Genomic DNA, 21,733 nt, shown 5'->3' on the forward strand with positions numbered 1-21,733 from the left:
ATATTTGTAGGGGGATAGAATAACTGTGCAAGATAAAGGGTGGAGGGGAGGACGTGGGTGTAAAATAGATTTTCACTGTTCATTCTTTTTACTGTTTGGACTTTCTATCATTTTTACGTTTACCTATTCAACGGTAAATGTTTTAATCTTAAAAAATTGTTCAAAAAGCAAAAAGCAGTCTCTATTATGACTGCATACGAAAATGTCCCTCTTTCACCGACGATGCATGATTTCACTGATGTATCTAGAATGTTAGTGTAACTAGTAAGGCAAGGATCCAGTTTTGCCTTCTACCAAATAAACCTGTTGAATTTTTAAGTTTTTTAGGAGGCACGGCAAAGCCCATGGGAGGAGAGGAGGAGAGTGCCAAGGAGGAGACTAGAAACGTCACTAGATGCCTGCACGTCTTCTAATGCCAGATCTGGATTACACACACGTCTTGTTTTACTATCACTGTGATAAGCACTCCGGGTGTGAGATGAGGTACACCTCCCACCTTGATGCTTCTGCTTCCGAACCCCAAATGTGAGATACAGAGCCTGAAAAGGAACCAAGAAAAATGGGATGCTTTGCACGATTTTTGAAGTAGGGGTGGAACATTCTCCAGCGGCCACGCAGTCTCCAGAGCCCAGGCGGGGCCAGTCCCCCGCACAAAGTTCTGGGAGTCCAGCGCCGAGTCACCGGTTCAAAGCCGGTGTGAGGGTGGGGCCAGGAAAGGGCAGCCCAAACCTGTCCTCCTACCTGACTGAGAAACGCAGCTACTCGGGTCGCAGAGGTTTCTCAGGAAGCGCTCCGAGGAAGCAGCGTCCGCGCCCGCCGTATGCTTTGTTGCCCGCCATAACCTAGCAACGGCCCGGCCGCCACCTCCTCCCGCCGGGCTCCGGTCCCGCGAGAAGAGGCGGTGCTCGCGCTGGGAAGAAACGCCAGGAAGGGGAGGGGCGGGGCCAGGAGGGGCTTGAGGCGGGAGGAGCAGTGAGGCAACGCGAGGAGCGGGAGGAAGGTGGCGGGGAGGGCTGTTTCGTTCAGGTTACCTAGATCCCAGAGTGGGACGCTACTTTCCAAACTCCCTCTTACACTTGTCAAAGGGCAGAGCTCTTCGAACCAAACGCTGACAGCAATTTGGTTTATAGATATAAAAAATGGTTTTGGCGAAAATGTAAATGAAAAGTGAGAGTGAAGACCTTGACAGGACACAGTTGTACACAGTGAGTGTCTACTTACGTTTATTAAAATTAGAACTTGGCTCTTAGCTTCCAAAGAAACAAGGGAGACAGGAGCTATCCCCTCTTTTAAGTCAGGAGAAGCAATACTTATGTTCATCACGGAATTATAATGGAGTTTTTCTATCACAAAATTATTTAAGGTTTTTAAAGAAGCACGTGTTATCGGGGGAAAAGATCAATTATGTTCCTATTGCAAATGTAGTGATAACTATCATGTGGCTTCATAATAATAGCCAATATTAAGTATTGTTTGTTACTAAGCACTTCACATGTATTTCTAATTTAATCCTGACACGGATTTTATTGAGGAACTGTGATTACCCTCATTTTACCAATGAGGAAACAGGCTCAGAGAGGTTTAGTGGGAGAGCCTGATTCCAGAGCCTGGATTTTAAACCACAATTTTATGCTTTTGGATTTAATACCCTTTGATATTTAGAAAGCATGTAAAACTAAGTGATTAAATTAAAATTTTTGTTGTCTATAGTACAAGTCCATTCTTCCTTCATAATGTTCAGTGCCTTCATTCCTTTATAGCATTCTGCTGAAACTGCATTCTCATCTCTCCAATAACTTCCTAATGTCCAATTCCATTTTTCCCAATGTCTTTATCCCATTTTATTTCTCACCAGAACAATATAAAATATGCATTACATTCTCAAATATAACAGGCTTTAATAATAGTTTTAAATAAAAGCAGATGAGTTTAAATCACTTATGAATCCACCATGCATAAAGAACAGAGAAAAGAGGGGAAAGCATTCATGTTACTACTAGGGTTAGTCCTTCATGGGTAAACCAGGTAAATCATAATGTATCTTAAATTTTATTAGTAATGAGGATTTCATTGCTTTTAAACATTCACCTTTCTGGGTCTCCTCTTTGGATGTATCATTTGCTGTCCTCAATGTTAGGGACATTATGAAAAAACTGGGTTTAAGCACAGAGGCAGGAGATGGAGGGAAGAAAACCTGGTGGTAGAGAACTTTAAGTACTTCACAGTGTGAAATGTGACTTGATAGTCACTATATGTTCATATTTTATTTGTACTTGGCTGTGGAGATGATCTTATACAACTCAGTCTTACAATATGAGCCTAACTTAATTGGTAGGCTTCTGAGATAGTGTCTGCAGGTGGAAATGGTTACGACATATCAAAATCACACACACATATATATAAACGCACACACATATATATACCACAAATATATAATTGTTTGGTTATACAAAATAAATGTGAATGCAAACTGAAAATAACCAATAGGAAAAAGACTCTCAATTCTGAAAGTAGAAACATAATTTTTAAATTTCATTTTATATTTTACTTTTCACAATAAACTCATGCATTTTCCCATGATTTATTGCCCAAAATGACTTATCTTTCTCATGAAACATCTACCTTTATTTAATCTCAGTATTTATACAATAAATATTTCTTTTAATGTGCTTTTATTTCTACAAAGTTGCCACCTAGTGGCTTTATGAAATCAAGCATCTCAAAATATTTCCCAATGTTACTCCAAGTTAAAATGTATTTTGATATAAATGAATTAGAGAAAATATTAGAGAAGTTTAGAAAACCTGAAAATTATGCTTTTGGATTAAATTTGGATCATACCTCTATGAGCTTGTTAAAAGACTATATAAATACAGATCCATAGTCCTTTTCTGAAACCTTAGATATGTTTGAATTAATTTAGATTTTTCAGATTTTTGAAAGGTAATATGGGCATATACTGTGTATTCTGTAACATTGTGAGTAGGTCTGGGGAAGTTGTCCAGAATCAAATACATTAAGAATTCTGTGGCAAAAATATATTCATATTCATATTAAAGTGAAATAAAGACCACAAAAAGCTTTATGTCAATTCAGGTCAGATTTTGCTTCCAAATGAGTTATCAAAAAAGTTGGGTTTTACCCAGTTATAGAAAAAGAGAGTAACATGAAATACTCTGTCATAAAACAGTAATGTTTACCTTTAGAAATGCCTAAATTGTTCACCTGAAAAAAAACCACATAATATTAGAAAATTATGAGAAATCCCAAAAAAGAACCTCTGCAATGCTTTTCATTTAGTCACATACAGAAAGAAGCTAACCCACCATAAATTCCATTTACGCGCACTACAAAAAATTAGCTACTAATTTAAAAATCACTTTGAAAACTCATTATTAGCAATGAATGGCAAGCTAAATTTATGAGTTTTATAGCATATTCAAAAATATTTTTATTTTCTTGTTTCTCTGTGTGATTGGTATTGTTCCCTTTCCCCTGCCCTATGGTTCTGGAAGCATGTGTTGAAATGGAATCATCCTCAGCCCAGATCCCATATGTGTCTCTTTTGAGAACTGTCAACCCTCATTAGACATGTACTATGAATAAGAAACAAACTTCTGTTGTGTTAAGACATTAGGATTTAGGGGTAGCCTATTCTAATTCACTATTTTTCTCACTACTTTCCTTCACTAACTAGAGTTTTGGCTTTTTCCCTCTAAATACTTTTAAATAAATTTCTCCAGTCCCCATCAATAATTCAAATCACATTCCCATTTTGATTTCTTATGAATTCTATTAAAAATAAACCTCTTCATCCCCGTTAGCCAAACTTCTATCTTGTCATTTACTTTTTTCCTCAAAACCTTAGTATTACTATTACTGTAGCATAGGCTGCAATCCCATTAAGTACTGAGTTTTAAAGGAAATTCTACCCTCAGATGGAAAATATTCATAGTATGTTCCTCGATTTGCTACTTTATCCTACACACTTGCATTGGTTTAACTTCTATTTGTTTATGTAACCATGGAGCCTGGGAGGAAAAAGAAAAAGCTGGTATTAGCCAAGATATGGGAGTTTTCTTAGAACACTGATTTCCTCCCTTTGACAGAAAACATGAGGGTGTAGAATCTGTCTTCCAGTGATTGAGGCCTGATGTAGATAACAGAGAAGTGGCATACGAACTCTAAAGTCTGCTCTGTAGTTGAGCACATGTGAAGCAAGGTCCTGCAAGACCTGAAGATTTTGGCTCCTGAGAACAATGAAACTGATCTCTTAGACTTCCTGGGAGAGTTCCTGGATGAGCAGAACACAGACTATCTGGAATACCATCTTGGCAGTCAGAAGGAATTGTAACAAGTGGCCCAAAGGGAATCTGTTTGAAAAGCCTGCTAAAGCATCAGGTGAAGACTTAACTTTTGAAGGCAACACAGCAAGCCTCCCCATTGTAGTAGGTCCCAGTCAGCTATGAAAGACTGCTCTCACTTTTATCTAGTATCCTAATTCTCATTGTTGTGCTTAAAAATAAATCTGCTTTGCAGGGGCACCTGGGTGGCTCAGTCCGTTGGGCATCTGCCTTTGGCTCCAGTCACGATCCCTGGGTCCTGGGATGGAGCCCCGCATAGACCTCTCCGCTCAATGGCGAGCCTGTTTCTCCCTCTGCCTCTCCCTCTGCTACTTGTGATCTGTCAAGTAAATAAATAAATAAAATCTTTAAGAATAAATAATCTGCATTATAACAATAGCAGGAAAAAGCTCAATTAGCTTCACTACTCTAACTGCACTTTAAGATTAGAAAAGGAAACAACAAAGATAAGTTCCTTTTCTTCCATCCCCCAATTCTGAGGGGAATCTGGGGGAGGGGAGGGAAGGAGGGGCAGAGAGTAGAGTAATGGAGAATGAAGGGACACTATGAAACCCGAGGCTTGGTGGCTCCCAATGGCTGCCACTGCCGACATCATATCCCTTCTACCTTCTCTAACTTCTGGTGTAGAAACAATGGCAGCCCTCAACGCTGAGCCTTACTCCAGTGGGTGCCACATACCCTGTTTGCCCATGACAGTCATAGTTTATAGCTGTTATCCTTATGAAATTAATACTTCCTTTTTCTCTCAAAATCAATACAGGTTGAATTAAAAATTATATGATCAACCTAGATACACATCATTTCCATCCCAAAGGAAAGAATGGGATAAATTTGAACATTCTGCACTCAGTTCACAGATAGAAGAAAGGGAGCATCAACGTTGCTGCCATCTTCTTGTTTGCAAAGCTCAAACTGATTAGCTTCTTTCTCTTTTGAAGTGTCTGGTGTATGATTAATCTGAATGAAACATGAGAAGCCTAGGAGGAATTGAAATGGGCCATTGTGAAAATTACTCAAATTAGTCTAGAAGCCACTCAGCAACACTGAAGATCTTTAAATGGAAGAATCATTTGTAAAGTGATTAGGAAAGCCTAATCTGGAAGTTATAGGAAGCAACCAGAAAACATTTGAAGGAGTAAAAACCATCAAGTGTAAGGTTGTATGGGCAGTTGGAATGGCAGTTAATAAATGTAAAAACATGGATGCCTTTTAAATACACAGCAATGCCTTTTAAATACCCACCCCATTTACATTATCTACCTATAATCCATATGAAGATTTTTACACAAAATGAAATCCAGTTTACCACCTCTGTTCCTATTTGTTCTTTACAGTCATTTTGACAAAACAAATCAAGAAAGCAGGAAATAGGTTCTTTTGGTACAGTCCATATGGTACAGGCAGGAGTGACAGCAACCCAAGAGTATTCATAAAAAATAATATAATGGTTAGGAACATGAGTTCTGGAGCAAGACTGTCCAGGTCGAAAATTTAGCTCCACATCTTACTAGCTATGCAACCTTGGTTATTATTACACCACCTCTTTGCCTGTTTTTCCAAGGTGCCCATGTTGCCTACAGAGGTCTACAACTGCAGGAGAGCACTACTCACACTGAATTCCGGTTTCCTTATCTGGAGAAATGGAGATCATTTGCATGATCACACTTTTAAGAGTTGTAGTACAGATTTAAGAGTGAAATTAGTCAAGCAGTTAGAATAGTATCAGGCAAACATTAATAAATATTAGCTATTATTATTATATTATTACTATACTATTACTATTCTACCACTAGCATTTCTAATGCAAAGATCAATATGGTCCCCTTTTTATTAAGTTACAGGAGCCCTGTTGGTGAAATATATGACACCTAAGAATCGGAGGAGGTGAAGCTAAAAACTCTGATAGACACATCAAGCCATCTTTCTGTTTTCATGTGCTCAAAGGACCTGAAAAAAATGGTTAGGAAATTTGCTTGAACTTATCTATTCAAATATGCCTTAGGATCATGTATTTTTTTTATATCTATAAACATATATACATATTTTAAAGATTTTATATATATATTTAAAGCAAATATTTAGAACTGAAAAGGAGGTTATAAATTGTAAGTTCTACTTTTTTTACAAAGAAGGAAATAGGTCAATCTGAGAGGCTGACACCTTGCCTCCACTTGAGTTCTTGATGGCACTTGAACCATGGGATGAGACCCCTGGACTTCCGACTCCCTCTAAAGATTTTCCCACTTCCCCCACAGAAGCCTTCTCTTGCATTCTGACTGCTGAAAAGTAACTCAATCCACTTCATTCAATATTTATTTACCATTCAAATTACAGCTCTGTAAGGGGAGAAATGTATCAGAAAAAAATACAATTTTCTCATTCTGAAAATTCTGAATGATTCTGCTTTGCCACAGGGATACCAAAAGACACAAAAACACGTGTACACACACACACACACAAGTACTATCTTTAAAGATAAAAAATACCAAACTTAAGTATTAAGAAAAGATAGGGTCTAGGGTGAAAGAGTGAGGACACCTGAAAAGTAATTTATGCCAAATGTTTCTTTCCTTGAATTAGCATTTATCTTGGGTTTGATACTCAACTGCACTCAAACTTAGTGAAAACTTACCTAGTGATTCCACTTTGAAGTTACAACCTATGTACGACTAAGATGTTCTAAATATAAGCCTATCTGTAGGTCAGTCAGATAAACTTTAGGAACTCTTGATGTCTCTCCTTTTACATATATTCTATCTCTATCCTGATGTGCTTTGGTTGATCAAGAAAACTAAAAGCTAAAGAACAGAAAGCTAACTTCTTTAAATAAGACAAACGGAAAAGTTTTTCCAAATATCACTATAAGAAATTTTTTTCTTTCGGGGCGCCTGGGTGGCACAGCAGCTAAGCGTCTGCCTTCGGCTCAGGGCGTGATCCCGGCGTTATGGGATCGAGCCCCACATCAGGCTCCTCCGCTATGAGCCTGCTTCTTCCTCTCCCACTCCCCCTGCTTGTGTTCCTTCTCTCGCTGGCTGTCTCTATCTCTGTCAAATAAATAAAATCTTAAAAAAAAAAAAATTTTTTTTCTTTCAAGAAAGAAATTTTTCTTTCAAATACCAAATCAATTTCCTTAACTGTACAACTATAATTTGATGGCTTTTAATCTTACTACTTAACTTTAGTGATCTATAAATTTGTCTAATCAGTAATAATAATTAGGTACCTTTCCTGTTTTTGTTTTTTCAGGATAAAAATCATTAAATGATTTGTTGAAGATATCACTATAAATACTTCACATTTTGGTTATGGCTTCTGCATTGAAAATCTACAGAAATTTTTCCAATTATCTTTCAAATCTTTCCACAAGCTCTCTGTAAAAAAAACAAAAAACAAAACAACAAAAAAATCTTTGAGATAATTTAAATGAATGCTTTACATAGCAAAAAAGGATTCACAAGTCCCTATAACCATAGTCATCAATTTTAAGAAGTGTCCTAAATATGTTCTGTATTAATTTTCTTAATTATAAGATGTCAATAATATAGAAACATTTTTAATATAACAGAACATTTAATTACATCCATTTCCCATCAATACACTAGTCATTTAATAATGATTATATTGGCCATTTCCACTGGTTGGCAGGAGGCTCTTCCACTAAAGGCTCCCATGGTTTCCACTGTAACATTTTTCTTGCCAGACTTAGTTCATTTTCAGCCTGTTAATAAAAATTTTTTAAAGACCATTTGATTACACTGTTCAGTAGATATTTATCATAGCTAATGATTGAAATATAATTAGAAGAACCATTTTCATTTTAATACCTAGTAAGCTATTCCACCACCATCAATGTTAAACATTATTAATAAAATTATCTTAATTCTCATAGCTACATAATCATGAGTAAGAAAGGATGGCTTTTGATTTTTTTCTATTGATTAAAATTTGCTATTAGTTCAAAATTTACTTGGTGGATTTTCGATCTTAATTGTCTGTTTCACCATCAGATTACAAATTCTTTGAGAATGAGAAGTATGTCTCTTCACCTATGTCAATGGCTTTTAAGCTTTATTTTATAATGGCTCACAGTAAAACACAACAAACAAATTCTACTGAAGTATCCAAAATATGCACATAAAAGTAAAACAAAACTAAAAATATCATTACCTTTACTAGCTATGATACATTATTTTCTATTATTTTTTTAAATGCTAGTCACAACCCAATCTAACTGATTTCTTGACCCATAATCACTTGAGACCCATAGTTTGAAAAAGAGTGATCTATGGAGTGTAGAATATCATATGTGCACAGAAATTATTGACTGAATTAATTTCCTTAGTCAGATTATGTTACATTTCCTTTTTCCCTTCAAACAAATTTGTAACATGTTTAACAAATATTTTAGGTATCTTTTTATTTCACATTTTTTTACAACAAAAAGACCTATGACCAACTCTGGCCAACTTAAAAGAACACTGTTAAACACTTGTCAGGATGTCAGAGAAGGAATTCAAATACAGAATAAGTGCCAGATTCTATCACAGGTTGTAATTCTATAGTAAAGGCAATGCTTCATTTATGCCAGTGGGGCACAACAGCCATGTATGTTTAGCAGCAAGTCTAAACTGTATACAAACAATGAGTTAAGAAGTAGATGAATAGAAATCTGAGGGTAGAGGGATTTACTAATGATGAAATAAGAAAAAAGCATAAATACTAACTAAAAAAATCCCTAAAGATAGCTGTTTCCCTGACAGCCCTTTGGCCTGGGTCTTGACCATTCATCCTTTCTTTAAGCCCCCAAGGCATCGTGTAGTGTGGGAGGGTGCCTAACCCTGAACATCATTTGAGATCAACCCCATTTCAGGTAGCTGGACCCAGCTGCATGAAACCCCTGTTGCCCACTCCTTGACTTCAAACATAGTACCTTTTCCTTATTCCCCTCATACTATCCCTCTAGAAATGGGCTGTCAAAAATGGTAGCTACTACCTACATGTGACTACTGAATAGGCATTTGAAATGCAGCTAGTTCAAATTCAGATATGCTACAAGTATAAAATACACAAAAGATTTTGAAGACTTGGTATGAAAAAAATATATAAAATATATCGATATTTTTATATTGGTTATATGTTTCAATAATATTTTAAATATGTTAGATTAAGTAAAACATTATTAAAATTTAACCTTAATACTGCTTATGAAAATGTGGAGGATAGAACAGCTGACTTAAAAATATCTACTGTACCCTGAGACTGTAACTGCATAATAAATTAATGCATAAGTTAAACTAAAGTCATAATCAAAGTGACATCCGACAGAAGAGAAAGAGGAACAGCAAAGGACAGTAAGTTAGCAGCAAGTTCCCATATGGTACAACAGCTGGTAAATGAATAGGCCAGGAAAATAGGCCTTTGAATGACTGAAATAGTCTACATTCATAAAAAGCTGTCTGAATGCCCTATTCCTCTTTTAACAGGGCCATCTAAGAATTCTTTTGAATTGTGGCACCTGGGTGGCACAGTCGTTAAGGGTCTGCCTTCGGCTCAGGGCGTGATCCTGGCGTTATGGGATCGAGCCCCACATCAGGCTTCTCTGCTGGGAGCCTGCTTCTTCCTCTCCCACTCCCCCTGCTTGTGTTCCCTCTCTCGCTGGCTGTCTCTCTCTGTCAAATAAATAAATAAAATCTTTAAAAAAAAAAAAAGAATTCTTTTGAATTTGTCTATCGTGTCTGTTGGTGATATACCTCCCTAATCACCAATACTACCCAACATTTCCTTTTATTTGTCCTTTAATAAGACTCAAGAAGAAATGGTTGCATTTTTTTTAAATGAAAAAAATGTATAAATTAAACAAAACAGAATTGAGTATCATACGGCTTCTAAGGATAGAGATCTAAACCTATAATATTGGGGTGGGGGGTTGCTGAAGTGGTGGGGCAAAGGAGGAGGGTGATTTAACCAAATAAAAATTTTAAAAATCTCTACTATGAGAGAAAATATTCAGTTGAAGTCAAAAGGGAAAGAAGAGACTTAAAAAATGTGCAGGTAATATAGCAAAAGTTTAAGGTTAGTATCTCTTTTATTTTAAAAAACACGCAAAGAAATATAGAAGAAAAACACTAAAAACAAATGATAGAGTAAAAACATTAATGATATAATTTATAAAACACAAAATACAAGAACATATTTTAAGTTTACTAATAATTGGGGGAAAGTGCACAACTTAAAAAAAAAGCATAATATGTGTTAATTAAAGTCAAAAATACATTTTATTTTTTTTTCCTAAGGTTTTATTTATTTATTTGACAGAAAGAGAGACAGCCAGCGAGAGAGGGAACACAAGCAGGGGGACTGGGAGAGGAAGAAGCAGGCTCCTATGAGAGGAGCCGGATGTGGGGCTCAATCCCAGAACGCCAGGACCACGCCCTGAGCCGAAGGCAGATGCCTAACAACTGAGCCACACAGGCGTCCCCAAAAATACATTTTAATTTTATGATTTTATGATTCAAAAAATCTGTATTGCTTCATATTAAAAATATACTAAGCCTTTAAAACATAAAATATGTATCTAAAAAGATAAAATTATTCAAGTAATAGTAATATTGTGTTACTAGTTTGAATTAAAGGCTAACAAGAACATACTGATTAAATTCAAGGTGTATCCAAGGCCAAATTTCTAACAGAAGCCTCGTAAATTCAAGTTATAATTACTGATAAATATTTAATTGATATATACATGATAGAAGTATTTCCTATATGTGATTATTCTTACATTTGAGAGTTGATATAAAGAAATTTAGTTTTCCTTTTTTCCTAGAATGTCGTTTTGTGTCTCTAAGTATTGTGCCTCTGACCATTTAAAGCCAAACATCTAAATATTCAACTCTTTCTTTACCTGAAGAATCACCTCTTCTAGTTGGCCACCCTGAAGCTGATCTTCTAATTTCTTAACATCTGGTTCCTATAATTTAAGGGAAAAAGGAAAAAGAGATTTAAACGAAGGAGCACAATATCTTAATGTTTCAATATCCTAATTAAAAAGACCCAAATGTAAAATAGCACTTATTACAGCAAATAATTAATTTTTCTTTCATTAAACCCTTACTGTTTGCCAAATATCCGGTGGAAACCCATTTTATCTCTCTACTATTTTACTGCTTTTCTGTCTTAATATTAACTCGCTAATCAAAAGTAAGAAATATGATGTCCAACTCAGTCTTTCTAAAATACAGATTTTAAAATACCACTTTCTTTTCTTAGTATTTCTTGTATTTCCTCTAAGAGCATTAGTATTCGAAATAAATTCTACCCTATGACCCAGAATTCCACTCCTACATATATACCAAACAGAAATGTATAATACAATAACCAAATGGCATGTTCAAGAAGGTTCACAGCAGCACAAATTATAACCCCAAACTAGAAATAATTCAAATAATCACACAGAGAATTAATGAATAAATTACAGTATTTGGATAGAACAGACTACTACATAGCAATGAGAATATACAAACTCAGCTATATGCAAGAACATGGATGATTCCCTCAAACATGATGTTAAATGAAAGAAACCACACACGAAAGAGCACAGACTGACAATTCCATTTATAAAAGTTAAAAACCAGGTGAAATGAATCGGTGGTGTTAGAGGTCAGAAGAGTAGTTATCTTTAGGAGGGCAGTAACTTGGAGGGGAAAAAGGGAGGGTCTGGTCATTCTGGAAAGGTCCTCTTTCTGATTTGGTGTTAACATGGGTATGATTACTTTGTGAAAATTCATCAAGCTCTACACTTATGATTGCTGCACATTTCTTTATGTACATTATTCTTCAATACAAGGGTTTTTTTAAAAAATGCTAATATGGTACCTAGAAAATACAATAACACGTATTTATTGCCAGTAAACTGAGTTTTGTGAGATCCAGAAACCATGTTCTATACATACTTACACATACGTAAGTAAGGTGTAAATAGGATGGTTTTTGGCTCACAAAGGGAATGAAAAGAGGGAGAAAAAAACAAAGTTATTTTCTAAAGGAATTGGCACGTTCCTGCTTCAGGGCATCTGCTGGCGGACCAGGGATATCTGCATGGCTTATTCCTTCACTTCCATCAAGTTTTGCTCACATATGACCTCCTTAGGGAGGACCACTCTGATAATAACGTATATTGTGGTAGACTAAATAATGTCCCACAAAATGTATATGACCTAATCTCTAAAACCTATGGATGTTACCTTGTGTGGCAAATACTTTGCAGATGTAATTAAGAATCTTGACACAGATTATCCTAAATTATCCAAGTAGGCCCTAAATACAATTACAGGTACCCTTATAAGACAGAGGCAGAGGGAAATTATGTACAGAAGAAAAGAAAGTAATGTGACCACAGAGGCAGAGATTAGAATAATAAACCAAAAAATGTTGAAAGCCATCAGAGCTGGAAGAGTCAAGGACCAGGTTCTACCCTAGAACCTCTAAAAGGAATGCAGTCTTTGTCAACACCTTGATTTGGACCATTGGTAATAATTTTAGAATTTTGGCTTCCAGAAATGTAAAAGAATACATTTCTATTGTTTTAAGCCATGAAGTTTATTAGAACAGGCAGAGGAAACAAATATATATTGTAACATTCCTCAACACCCAGATACACATCATTCTCTTTTCATTTTCCTTCACTGCATTTAACTATTTTCTAACATGCTATATAATGTACTTATTTATTTACTTACTTCTTTGCCTCCCACCATTAATCTGTAATCTCCAAGAAGGCAGGGATTTTTATCTGTTTTGTTCATTGTCATACAGGCACTGGCTTCCATGTCTACAACCATACATGGCATATAACAGGCATTCAGTGTTTCTTGAATAAATGAAAACAGTTGTAAAAGAAGGGGGAGGAAAGCAGATGAAGATGTTTGAGAAAGATTGTTTAACTCAGAATTAACTGATCTTAAAAGCCAAACTTCAAAAGCAAAACAGGGAAGTGGTTACTGTTAAGAGACCCAGGAGAGTGAAGAAAAGAAAGCAAGGAAGGTTCAATATTTTCAACTCAAGAGAATCCTGTGCTAGGAAAACAATTCAAAATTTGTCTTACTGAAGGTAAGTTAATAATACGACTTCTATTTACCAGTGGCAGAACGTCATTAAGCTTAGTAAGCTACCAAGTACCGCCATGTGCTTGCAAATGTGTTAAGCACTGTACATATATTACATTCAGTCCTAACAATAAGTATTCAGGTAGGTATTATTATACCCAATTTTAGATGAGAAAACTGAGACAAAGAAATGGGCAATATGCCAATGGTCACTCAGCAATTAAGTATTAGCACTGAGATGAATATTTTGGACAGGCCACAAACCAGTACTTTCACCCATATTCTACCTCCCCAGTATAATCTGAAAAAATATTTACTTTTATTTCCATTTTAGGCTTAGTAAGTAGATACTTTATAATCATAACAATATTACTGAAGACTTTGTGTACAACTCTATATAGAGGGTTAAAAATCTGTAATAATTTTACCAAAAACAGGAATTGGTGATATAACTATTATGCAGTGCTTGGCATTGTTAAAACTATTTGTATGTAGCCTTTTGGATAAACAAACATTTCTATAGGACCTTATATAAATATAGCACCGGCTACTATGCTAGATTCCTGGGATATAAAGATGAATGCAAACATCACTCATAAGTAGCTATGGACTAGCAGAGAAGACATAAATAAAATACAGTGTGACATGGGGCGCCTGGGTGGCTAAGCCATTAAGCGTCTGCCTTTGGCTCAGGTCATGATCCCAGGGTCTTGGGATCGAGCCACGCATCGGGCTCCCTGCTTGGCGGGAAGCCTGCTTCTCCCTCTCATGCTCCCCTTGCTTGTGTTCCCTCTCTTGCTGTCTCTGTCAAATAAATAAATAAAATTTTAAAAAAAAAAAAAAAAAGAAAAAATACAGTGTGACAGGTACAGTGGAAGAAAAGCAAGGAAGCTGTTAATCTCTACTTAGGTAAGCAGAGGCTTCACAGAGGAAGTAACAGATCTTGAGGCCTGAGTAACAACTGCCAGAAAGACAAGGTAAGGGCATTCCAGGAAGAGGGAAGAGAAAATACAAAGAAACACGAAAATAAAATTGTACGTAATTCACATAACTATAAGCTGTTTGGTATTGCTGAGGTATAGGGTACGAAATTAGAAATGACAAGGTAAGAAGATAACCCAGAGTCAGATCTTGGAGCGCCTTCCATACCATGCTAAGGACTTTATTATCCTGTAAGCCAGTGGTTCCCAAACCTGGCTGTACATCGAAGACTTGCAGATAAAAGTAGTTAGGTGAGTTTCATACAACTAACTCAGCAAAAATTCTTAAACTCGGCCTCTGAGAAACACTAACCAAGAAACCACAAGAAGGTTTTTAAGCAGGAAGAACCTGGATCAGACTTATATATTGAAAAAGATCACCCTATTGGCAATGTGAGGCATGTAATGAAGTTATGATGAAACTACACACAGACCAGTAAGTTACAAGGCAATTAAAAGAACCCAAGTCAGAGAAAACTATTTTAGAACTAATAAGTGAAAGTAATGACAGTAAACTACTCTTTAGTTGACACTGGCTAAAACAGAAAAGAAAAATATGGCAAAACTAAAGGAAGATATAAAGATAACAGTTTTCTTTTTAAGATAGGAATAAGCTAAACACATTTTGAGGCTATCTGAAAGATAATAAAATCGGAGGCTAAAAAGAGAAATAGAGAAGAATGATTAAAGTGGAATAAGGTTATAGAGAAGGAAAGCAGAGAAAGACTCAAAGAGCTGAAGAGCTTTACCTCGTGAAAAGAAAAAGGGAAATGTCTTAACTCCGTGATGGGGAAAAAATGCATAAGCCTGTTTATCTTAAGGAAAACATGAAATCAAAAGAAATGCTGAACTTCCCCTTAGAGACTTTAATCTGTAAGTCACTTTCAGAATTGCCAAACTAAGAATAAAAATTCTAAATCAAATTGCACTGCTTTGCTGCATACCTAGGGAAAAATAATTACTCTCTTTGGACTATAAAGTTTGGTAACATAGTAATAAGAAAAATATATTAGGGCCACTTGCTACATATATGTAAATTACTTTTAGAGTTTATGAACACTTTTGGATAATTACAAAAGTCCGTGAAATAATTGCTAGTGTGAAAATTTAATAATTTAAAAATTTAATTGCACAATAGTACAATACAGTTTGGTATAAAAGAATTAGCAGCAGTCTATGGTGTGTCTGGCTACGGCCTTTGATTAAAAACCTGTAAAATCCTTGTATTAGTCTGCTAGGGCTGCCAACAAAATACCATAGACTGTGTGGCTTCAACAACAGAAATTTATCTTCTCATTGCTCCGGAGACTGTTAGTCCAAGATCAAAGTCCAATAAGGTTAGTTTCTGACAAGAGCTTTCTTTCTGGCTTGCAGATAGTTACCTTCTCATTGTGTCCTCCTCACATGACTGTCTCTTCTTATAAGGACACTAATCCTACTCAATCAGGGTGCCAATCTTATGACCTCATTAACCTTAATTACTTCTGTAGATGTTCCACCTACACTAGAGGTAACAGTTAGGGTTTCAACATATGAGTCTGGGGGAAGGGGGGGAACACAGTCAGTCCTTAACAATGTTTGATACAATTTTTGGTAATTAAGAGACTGACTTGGTCCTCTTTGCAACAAAGCACTTTTTAAAATGGTTATTTCTGGGGCGCCTGGGTGGCTCAGTCGTTAAGTGTCTGCCTTCCACTCAGGGCGTGATCCTGGTTTCTGGGATCAAGCCCGGCATCAGGCTCCTCCACTAGGAGCCTGCTTCTTCCTCTCCCACTCCCCCTGCTTGTGTTCCCTCTCTCGCTGGCTGTCTCTGTCAAATAAATAAATAAAATGTTTATAAATAAATAAATAAAATGGTTATTTCTGAGAACTTTTTTTTTTTAAACACAACAGACATGTTTTGTTTTGCTTTCATTCTTCTCTACTCTGAAACTAGAGAAAAGAGGTAAGGATTGATGTATCTATAGATAAGTCAATAATCAACAAAGGACTTGGGATAGGGAAGAGAGGTAAAAGAACAATGTGAACATAGAGAAGAGACTTGATGTTATTCTTTCACTCTGGTATTTAACAGTGGCTTGCACATGGAAGGCACTTAGTAAACAGGAGTTTGCTGAATGAAGGGAAAAAAAGGATGGATGGAAAGCACAGAATAAAGGATAGAAGAGAGGAAAGTATGTAGAATATGCAAAAATAAGCAACTGAACTTTGTTAATATTGCATTGAAACTATAAATCCAAGAAAACAAAATCAAGTCAGCTACTTACCGCTTTAACCATACTCAGCTTCTCATTTGTAATCTGTTCTGTATACTTTCTATATGCTGCATTTTTAGGAATTTGCTCAAGAACATCAAGAATCTTTGTGTACAATATTCTTAGCCTCTGAAAAGACAAATCATACACATTTCCAGTTTAAAATCATCAAAGATTCAACAGAACACTTAAAAAAGTCTCACAAATTAGAAAAAAAAAAAAAACCCTCACATCTGTTTTTTAAAAAGCATTTAACTCCTCCTTGTTCATTTCTTCATGTCTATGCCCTATCTATCACCTTTATAACTGAGGAAAAATATGAGTACAGTTGACCCTTAAACAACGCTAGCATTAGGGGGCGGATCCCTGGCATGGCTGAAAATCCACGTATAACTTATGGCTCTCCCAAAACTTAATAGCATACTGTTGACCGGAAGCCTGACCAATAACATAAACAGTTGGTTAATACATATTTTATATGTTATATGTATCACATATTATATTCTTACAATAAAGCGACAGAAAAGAAAATGTTATTAAGAAAATTCTAAAGAAAATACACTTACAGCACTGTATTGTATTTGTTGAAAAAAATCTGCATATATGTGGACCCATGCAGTTCAAACCTGTGCTATTCAAGGGTCAAGTGTATAAATATGGATACTTTTCATGTTGCATGAACAACAAAAGTTGTACAGAAGCCAAAGGTATGATAACAAGTAAAAATAAAACTGTAATCTAACTTATTGCTAATGATCTATTTGAAAATCAACTCATTTACTAAACCATTATTTCTCAAATTGAGATCCTAAGCACTAAAAATTCGGATTTTTTTTCAATTTTTCTTATTTGAATTTCTATAGAAGTAAAACATACAAACAATGATTATCAGGGTGATCAAATTTAATGAAATGTAGTCGTAATACTTCAGCTTATGATGACTGAGTTGGTATCATGTCAATGAAGGTTTCATCACAGTTTTTATACAATAATGAGTCATTATGAACTTATAAGAAGTACACAACATTCATTCAACAAACCTTATATTTACTGAGCACATACCACGTGCTAGTCATAGTTCTAGCAGTGAGCAAAATAAAAAAAATCCCTGCCTTCATGAAAACCTACCTTCTAATAGAGAGAGTCAATGAGCAAGATAAATTAGTAGAATACAGTGTGTTGAATGGTGATCTGGAGAGCCTTTGTTAGGACTCTTCTACTGAGAGTGAAATCAAAAGCCAGTGGAAGGTTTTGCGGAGTGACGTGACCAGACTCACATTTGTCAGACTGACTCTAGCTTGGCTGAAAAAAGACCAAACTGAAGCAGTGACAAGGAAGGAGAGGCAGTTAGGAAGCAAATGCAATTATCTACAGCTTGATGATGGTAGCTGAGAACATGGTAGTAGCAGAGGAGATGGTGAGAAGTACTCAAAATCTGGATATACGCTAAAAGTAGAAACCTAGAGGATTTAATTAAGTACTAAATATGGGGTGTTAGCAAAAGAGAGAAATTAAGCATGATTTCAAGGTTTCTGACCTGAGTGAACACAAGAATGGAACTGCCATCCATTGAGGTGAGCAAGCCTGAGTGAAGAGCAGGTTTTAGGCAGAACAGCAACCCAATTTTGGACATTAAGTTTGGGTTACCTGTCTGATATTCAAGTGGAGATATCCACTAAGTAATTAAATATAGAAGACTCTCGTAAAAAGAGGTCAGTGCCTGGTACAGAAATCTAACAGTTATCAGTGTATAGATGGTATTTAAAACCACTAGATTGGGTCCAGACAAGGAGATAAATATAAATAGAGAAAAGTTTCAAGTAAGTCTTAGCACTCCAAAATTTTTAAGTGGGGATATGAGAAATAACCAGAAAAGGAGAAGGCAAAAAGAGTAAAGGAGATTAAAAACAAAAACCCAGGAGACTGAGGTGTCCCCAAGCACAAAGTGCTTGATGGAGACAGTGCCAAATGTGGCAAGTGCTGTTACTGGGTCAATTAAGATGAGAAACGTGAGCTGACCATTGGATTTAGCAGCACGGAAATCATGGCGACCTTCAAAAGAGCAGTTCTAACCAAGTCTGAGTGGAGTTGAGTTCAAAGGGGAGTGAGAGAAAATGGAGACAGTAAATTACACCTAAGTCTTTCGAGTCATCTATAAAGGGAGGAGAGAAATGGTGTGATTATTGAAGGGAAGACAGGGATCGAGGGAGGAGGTTTTTAAAGTTTTTTTTTTTTTAAATGGACGCATTCCCACTAGAAAACTGATGATATAGGGGGTTAATAGCTAGATCGATATATTCGGTAAACCAAAGTGTACTGGAATCTAAGGCACCTAAGGCAGAAAATGGGAGGCCGGGGAAGAGGTGGAAAATGGAAATATAGGTATGGGAGAGCACACATAAAAGTACAAGGGAAGCCACGAGAAGGCTACGCTAAAACTGAACAAGAAAAGTGTCTTAAGAACGAGGTCACGGCACATGCATACACGCGCACAAATACAAACACACGGCACCAATCAACGAAGTAGACACTGTTCTTGTCTCGAGACAGCTCTCAGGCCGAGTTGTTATTGGAGGCTTGAAATATCCGCATTCCCTTAGCCTTTCAAACAAGGTCACAGGGGTCTAGCCGTCCTTGGGAAGTCAAGAACGAAGCAGCACGTACCTCGTGTGGGGTCTCACAGACAGCCAATCCCACAAGGCCGGTGGTCTGTTCAAAAACAAAACACAATTCACGCTGTTTACAATCCCGCGCGTCCACCACGCTAAGGAAAGGCAAAACCACCAGTTCCAGGGCTAAAACTGGCCTAAAACCACCTATCGGTCTCTCGAAGCCACTAGTTTCTTCTGCCTCTCCGAGCGGAGCTACCAAATCTGTCATCCCTGAGGGCACAGCAGAACGAGTCCCCCCAAAAACATGGGCAAGCCCGTGCCAGTTCTGGCCACCACCCGCGGGATGAGGGGCTTTCGGGCTGACTCTACCTCTACGGTCTAAATTCCAACAGTGACCTCCGTTCACCTTACCTTCTTCAGCAAACCCGCCATGACGGCGCCGACAGGACCGGGACGCGCAGCCCTCTGGGAACCTCGCTCAGACCCGCTCAATCCACCACCGAGGCCGCCACACCGTCACCTCGGAAACAGTTCCGTTCCGCCCCTCTCAGGATTTCCACCGGGGCAAAGGCTGTGCGCCGCCCATTTCTAAGGGGAAAATTGACGCATGCGCAATGAGTACACAAGAGTCCAGAGCAGGCGCTCGAGGAAGCTGCTGTGCGTTAGCTGTCTTAGGTTGGGTTCTTGCTCTTACTACCGTTGACGGCTTGCCCAAAGGCTGAGGGAAACACTCCAAATTTCCAAAAAGCTCGGACAGAACCTGCACTCGGCTTACCCTTTGGCGAATTCCTCAACCTCCCTTCCACAGTGTAGTGTGGAGTAAAATGAGAGTTCTCTGGAGCTATCATCTAAGTGATCTCATAGCAGCAAAGGTTAATTCATAGCGCAAGCATATCAGTATTGTCTAATGCGCCAAAGCAGTTTGCAGTGTGAGGCCTTTTCCTGTCTCAACCCTTTTCCACTTCACTTTCGAAAGTACGTCATCCACTTTCTCATTTCCCCAGGTAAAGCGATAACAGACCATGCCACTTCTCCCCACTTACCTCTGCAAACATTTATCGAGTACGCATTATGCGTTAGTTACCGGGACATAATTTGTATTATGGATCCCACGTCCTGGAATTTACTGAACAATGATGAAAACATGCATTAATATTTGGTAAGTTGGTTTTTTTTTTGAAGATTTTATGTATTTATTTGACAGAGAAAGAGAANTGTATTATGGATCCCACGTCCTGGAATTTACTGAACAATGATGAAAACATGCATTAATATTTGGTAAGTTGGGTTTTTTTTTGAAGATTTTATGTATTTATTTGACAGAGAAAGAGAAAGCCAGCAAGAGAGGGAGCACAAGCAGGGGGAGTGGGAGAGGAAGAAGCAGGCTCCCAGCGGAGCAGGGAGCCTGATGCGGGGCTCGATCCCAGATCACGCCCTGGGCCAAAGGAAGGCAGACCCTTAACGACTGAGCCACCCAGGCGCCCCTAGAAAATGTTCTAAAGGAAGTTTGTGTCAAGTGCAGTGGTAGCGGGGAAGAGGAAGTAACCAACCAAAAACGGTAGATGAGTGGAGTTAAAAAAGGCATTTGCTAAAAAGTCAATGGGAGAAAAGCACAACAAATTGAGTGAACACGTGTACAAAGAAATATATATATTCTGAGTAGCAAAAAGTGTAACAAACAGTAAAACAACCCGTAGAATGGAAGAAGATATTTCCAACCACATAAAATCACCAAAAGATAAGTGGCACCTGGAATACATAGGAAACTTCCATAAATCAGTAAGAAGATAACTAATAACCAGAACAGGTCTCCCTTCTTCCATTCTTGCCTCCCACTCTGAAATACATTAAATGAGTTAACATATGTAAGGCGCCTGGCTCAGTGCATGGAACACAATATGACACACATGGTTGTTATTAATTTTTTATTTCATGGTTATTATTCTCAAACCAGTAGCTACAATAATCCTTTTAGAACGTACTGTGCTGAAAATTCTCCCATGGTTTTTCACTCAAGGTGTAAAAGTCAAAGTCCTTTCATCTGCGTATAAGGTCCTGCACCAGATAGCCCCACAGCCTCTCACTTCTCAGACCTGACCTCCTATTCCCGTCTCCCTGCTTAGATAGCTGTTCTTCTAACCCTTTTCGTGGAAAACCCTTCCACCAGATGGGCACACATCTCCATCTTTCTCCTCCTCCAAGTCCTTGCTCAAATATTACCTTCTCATTATGGCCGCCCAGGCCATGAGATTTAAAATTGCAAATTACCATGCACTCTTTGTGCTCTTCTCTGTTTTGTTTTCTTCATAGTATTTATCCCCTTCTAATACGCTGTCTAATTATCTTATGTTTTTACTGTGCATCACCCTTTCTAGAATATACAAATCATATGCAGTGGAAATTTTTTCCTACCATATCTGA

At 37.3% G+C, this 21,733-nt stretch overlaps 2 protein-coding genes across 2 annotated transcripts in view; both read right to left on the reverse strand.

Moving 5' to 3' along the window:
- The window catches only part of IQUB (IQ motif and ubiquitin domain containing), a 63,422-nt gene extending 56,070 nt beyond the window's left edge, over positions 1-7,352 (reverse strand). The window contains exon 1 of the mRNA XM_002919028.4: positions 742-7,352. The gene's annotated coding sequence lies outside the window, so the exon portion shown is untranslated. The remainder of the gene's footprint in view (positions 1-741) is intronic.
- Positions 7,353-7,770: 418 nt separating this feature from the next.
- NDUFA5 (NADH:ubiquinone oxidoreductase subunit A5) lies at positions 7,771-19,846 on the reverse strand. The gene is made up of 5 exons (XM_002919020.4): positions 19,724-19,846; positions 19,365-19,409; positions 16,713-16,829; positions 11,266-11,331; positions 7,771-8,082 (listed from the first exon to the last, which is right to left on the reverse strand). The coding sequence occupies exons 1-5, from the start codon at positions 19,742-19,744 to the stop codon at positions 7,981-7,983; spliced, it is 351 nt and encodes a 116-aa protein (XP_002919066.1). The 5' UTR covers positions 19,745-19,846; the 3' UTR covers positions 7,771-7,980.
- Positions 19,847-21,733: the final 1,887 nt, after the last annotated feature.

Source organism: Ailuropoda melanoleuca, chromosome 1 (assembly GCF_002007445.2).
Source record: "Ailuropoda melanoleuca isolate Jingjing chromosome 1, ASM200744v2, whole genome shotgun sequence".
NCBI classification, from domain to species: domain Eukaryota; kingdom Metazoa; phylum Chordata; class Mammalia; order Carnivora; family Ursidae; genus Ailuropoda; species Ailuropoda melanoleuca.

Coding starts and splice junctions, on each gene's coding strand:
- NDUFA5 (XM_002919020.4), bottom strand. CDS start 19,744: ATGGCGGGTTTGCTGAAGAAG. Junction 19,410..19,723: donor TGGCGGGTTTGCTGAAGAAG/GTAAGGTGAACG, acceptor GTTTTTGAACAG/ACCACCGGCCTTGTGGGATT. Junction 8,083..11,265: donor TAGAAGAGGTGATTCTTCAG/GTAAAGAAAGAG, acceptor TTTTATTAACAG/GCTGAAAATGAACTAAGTCT.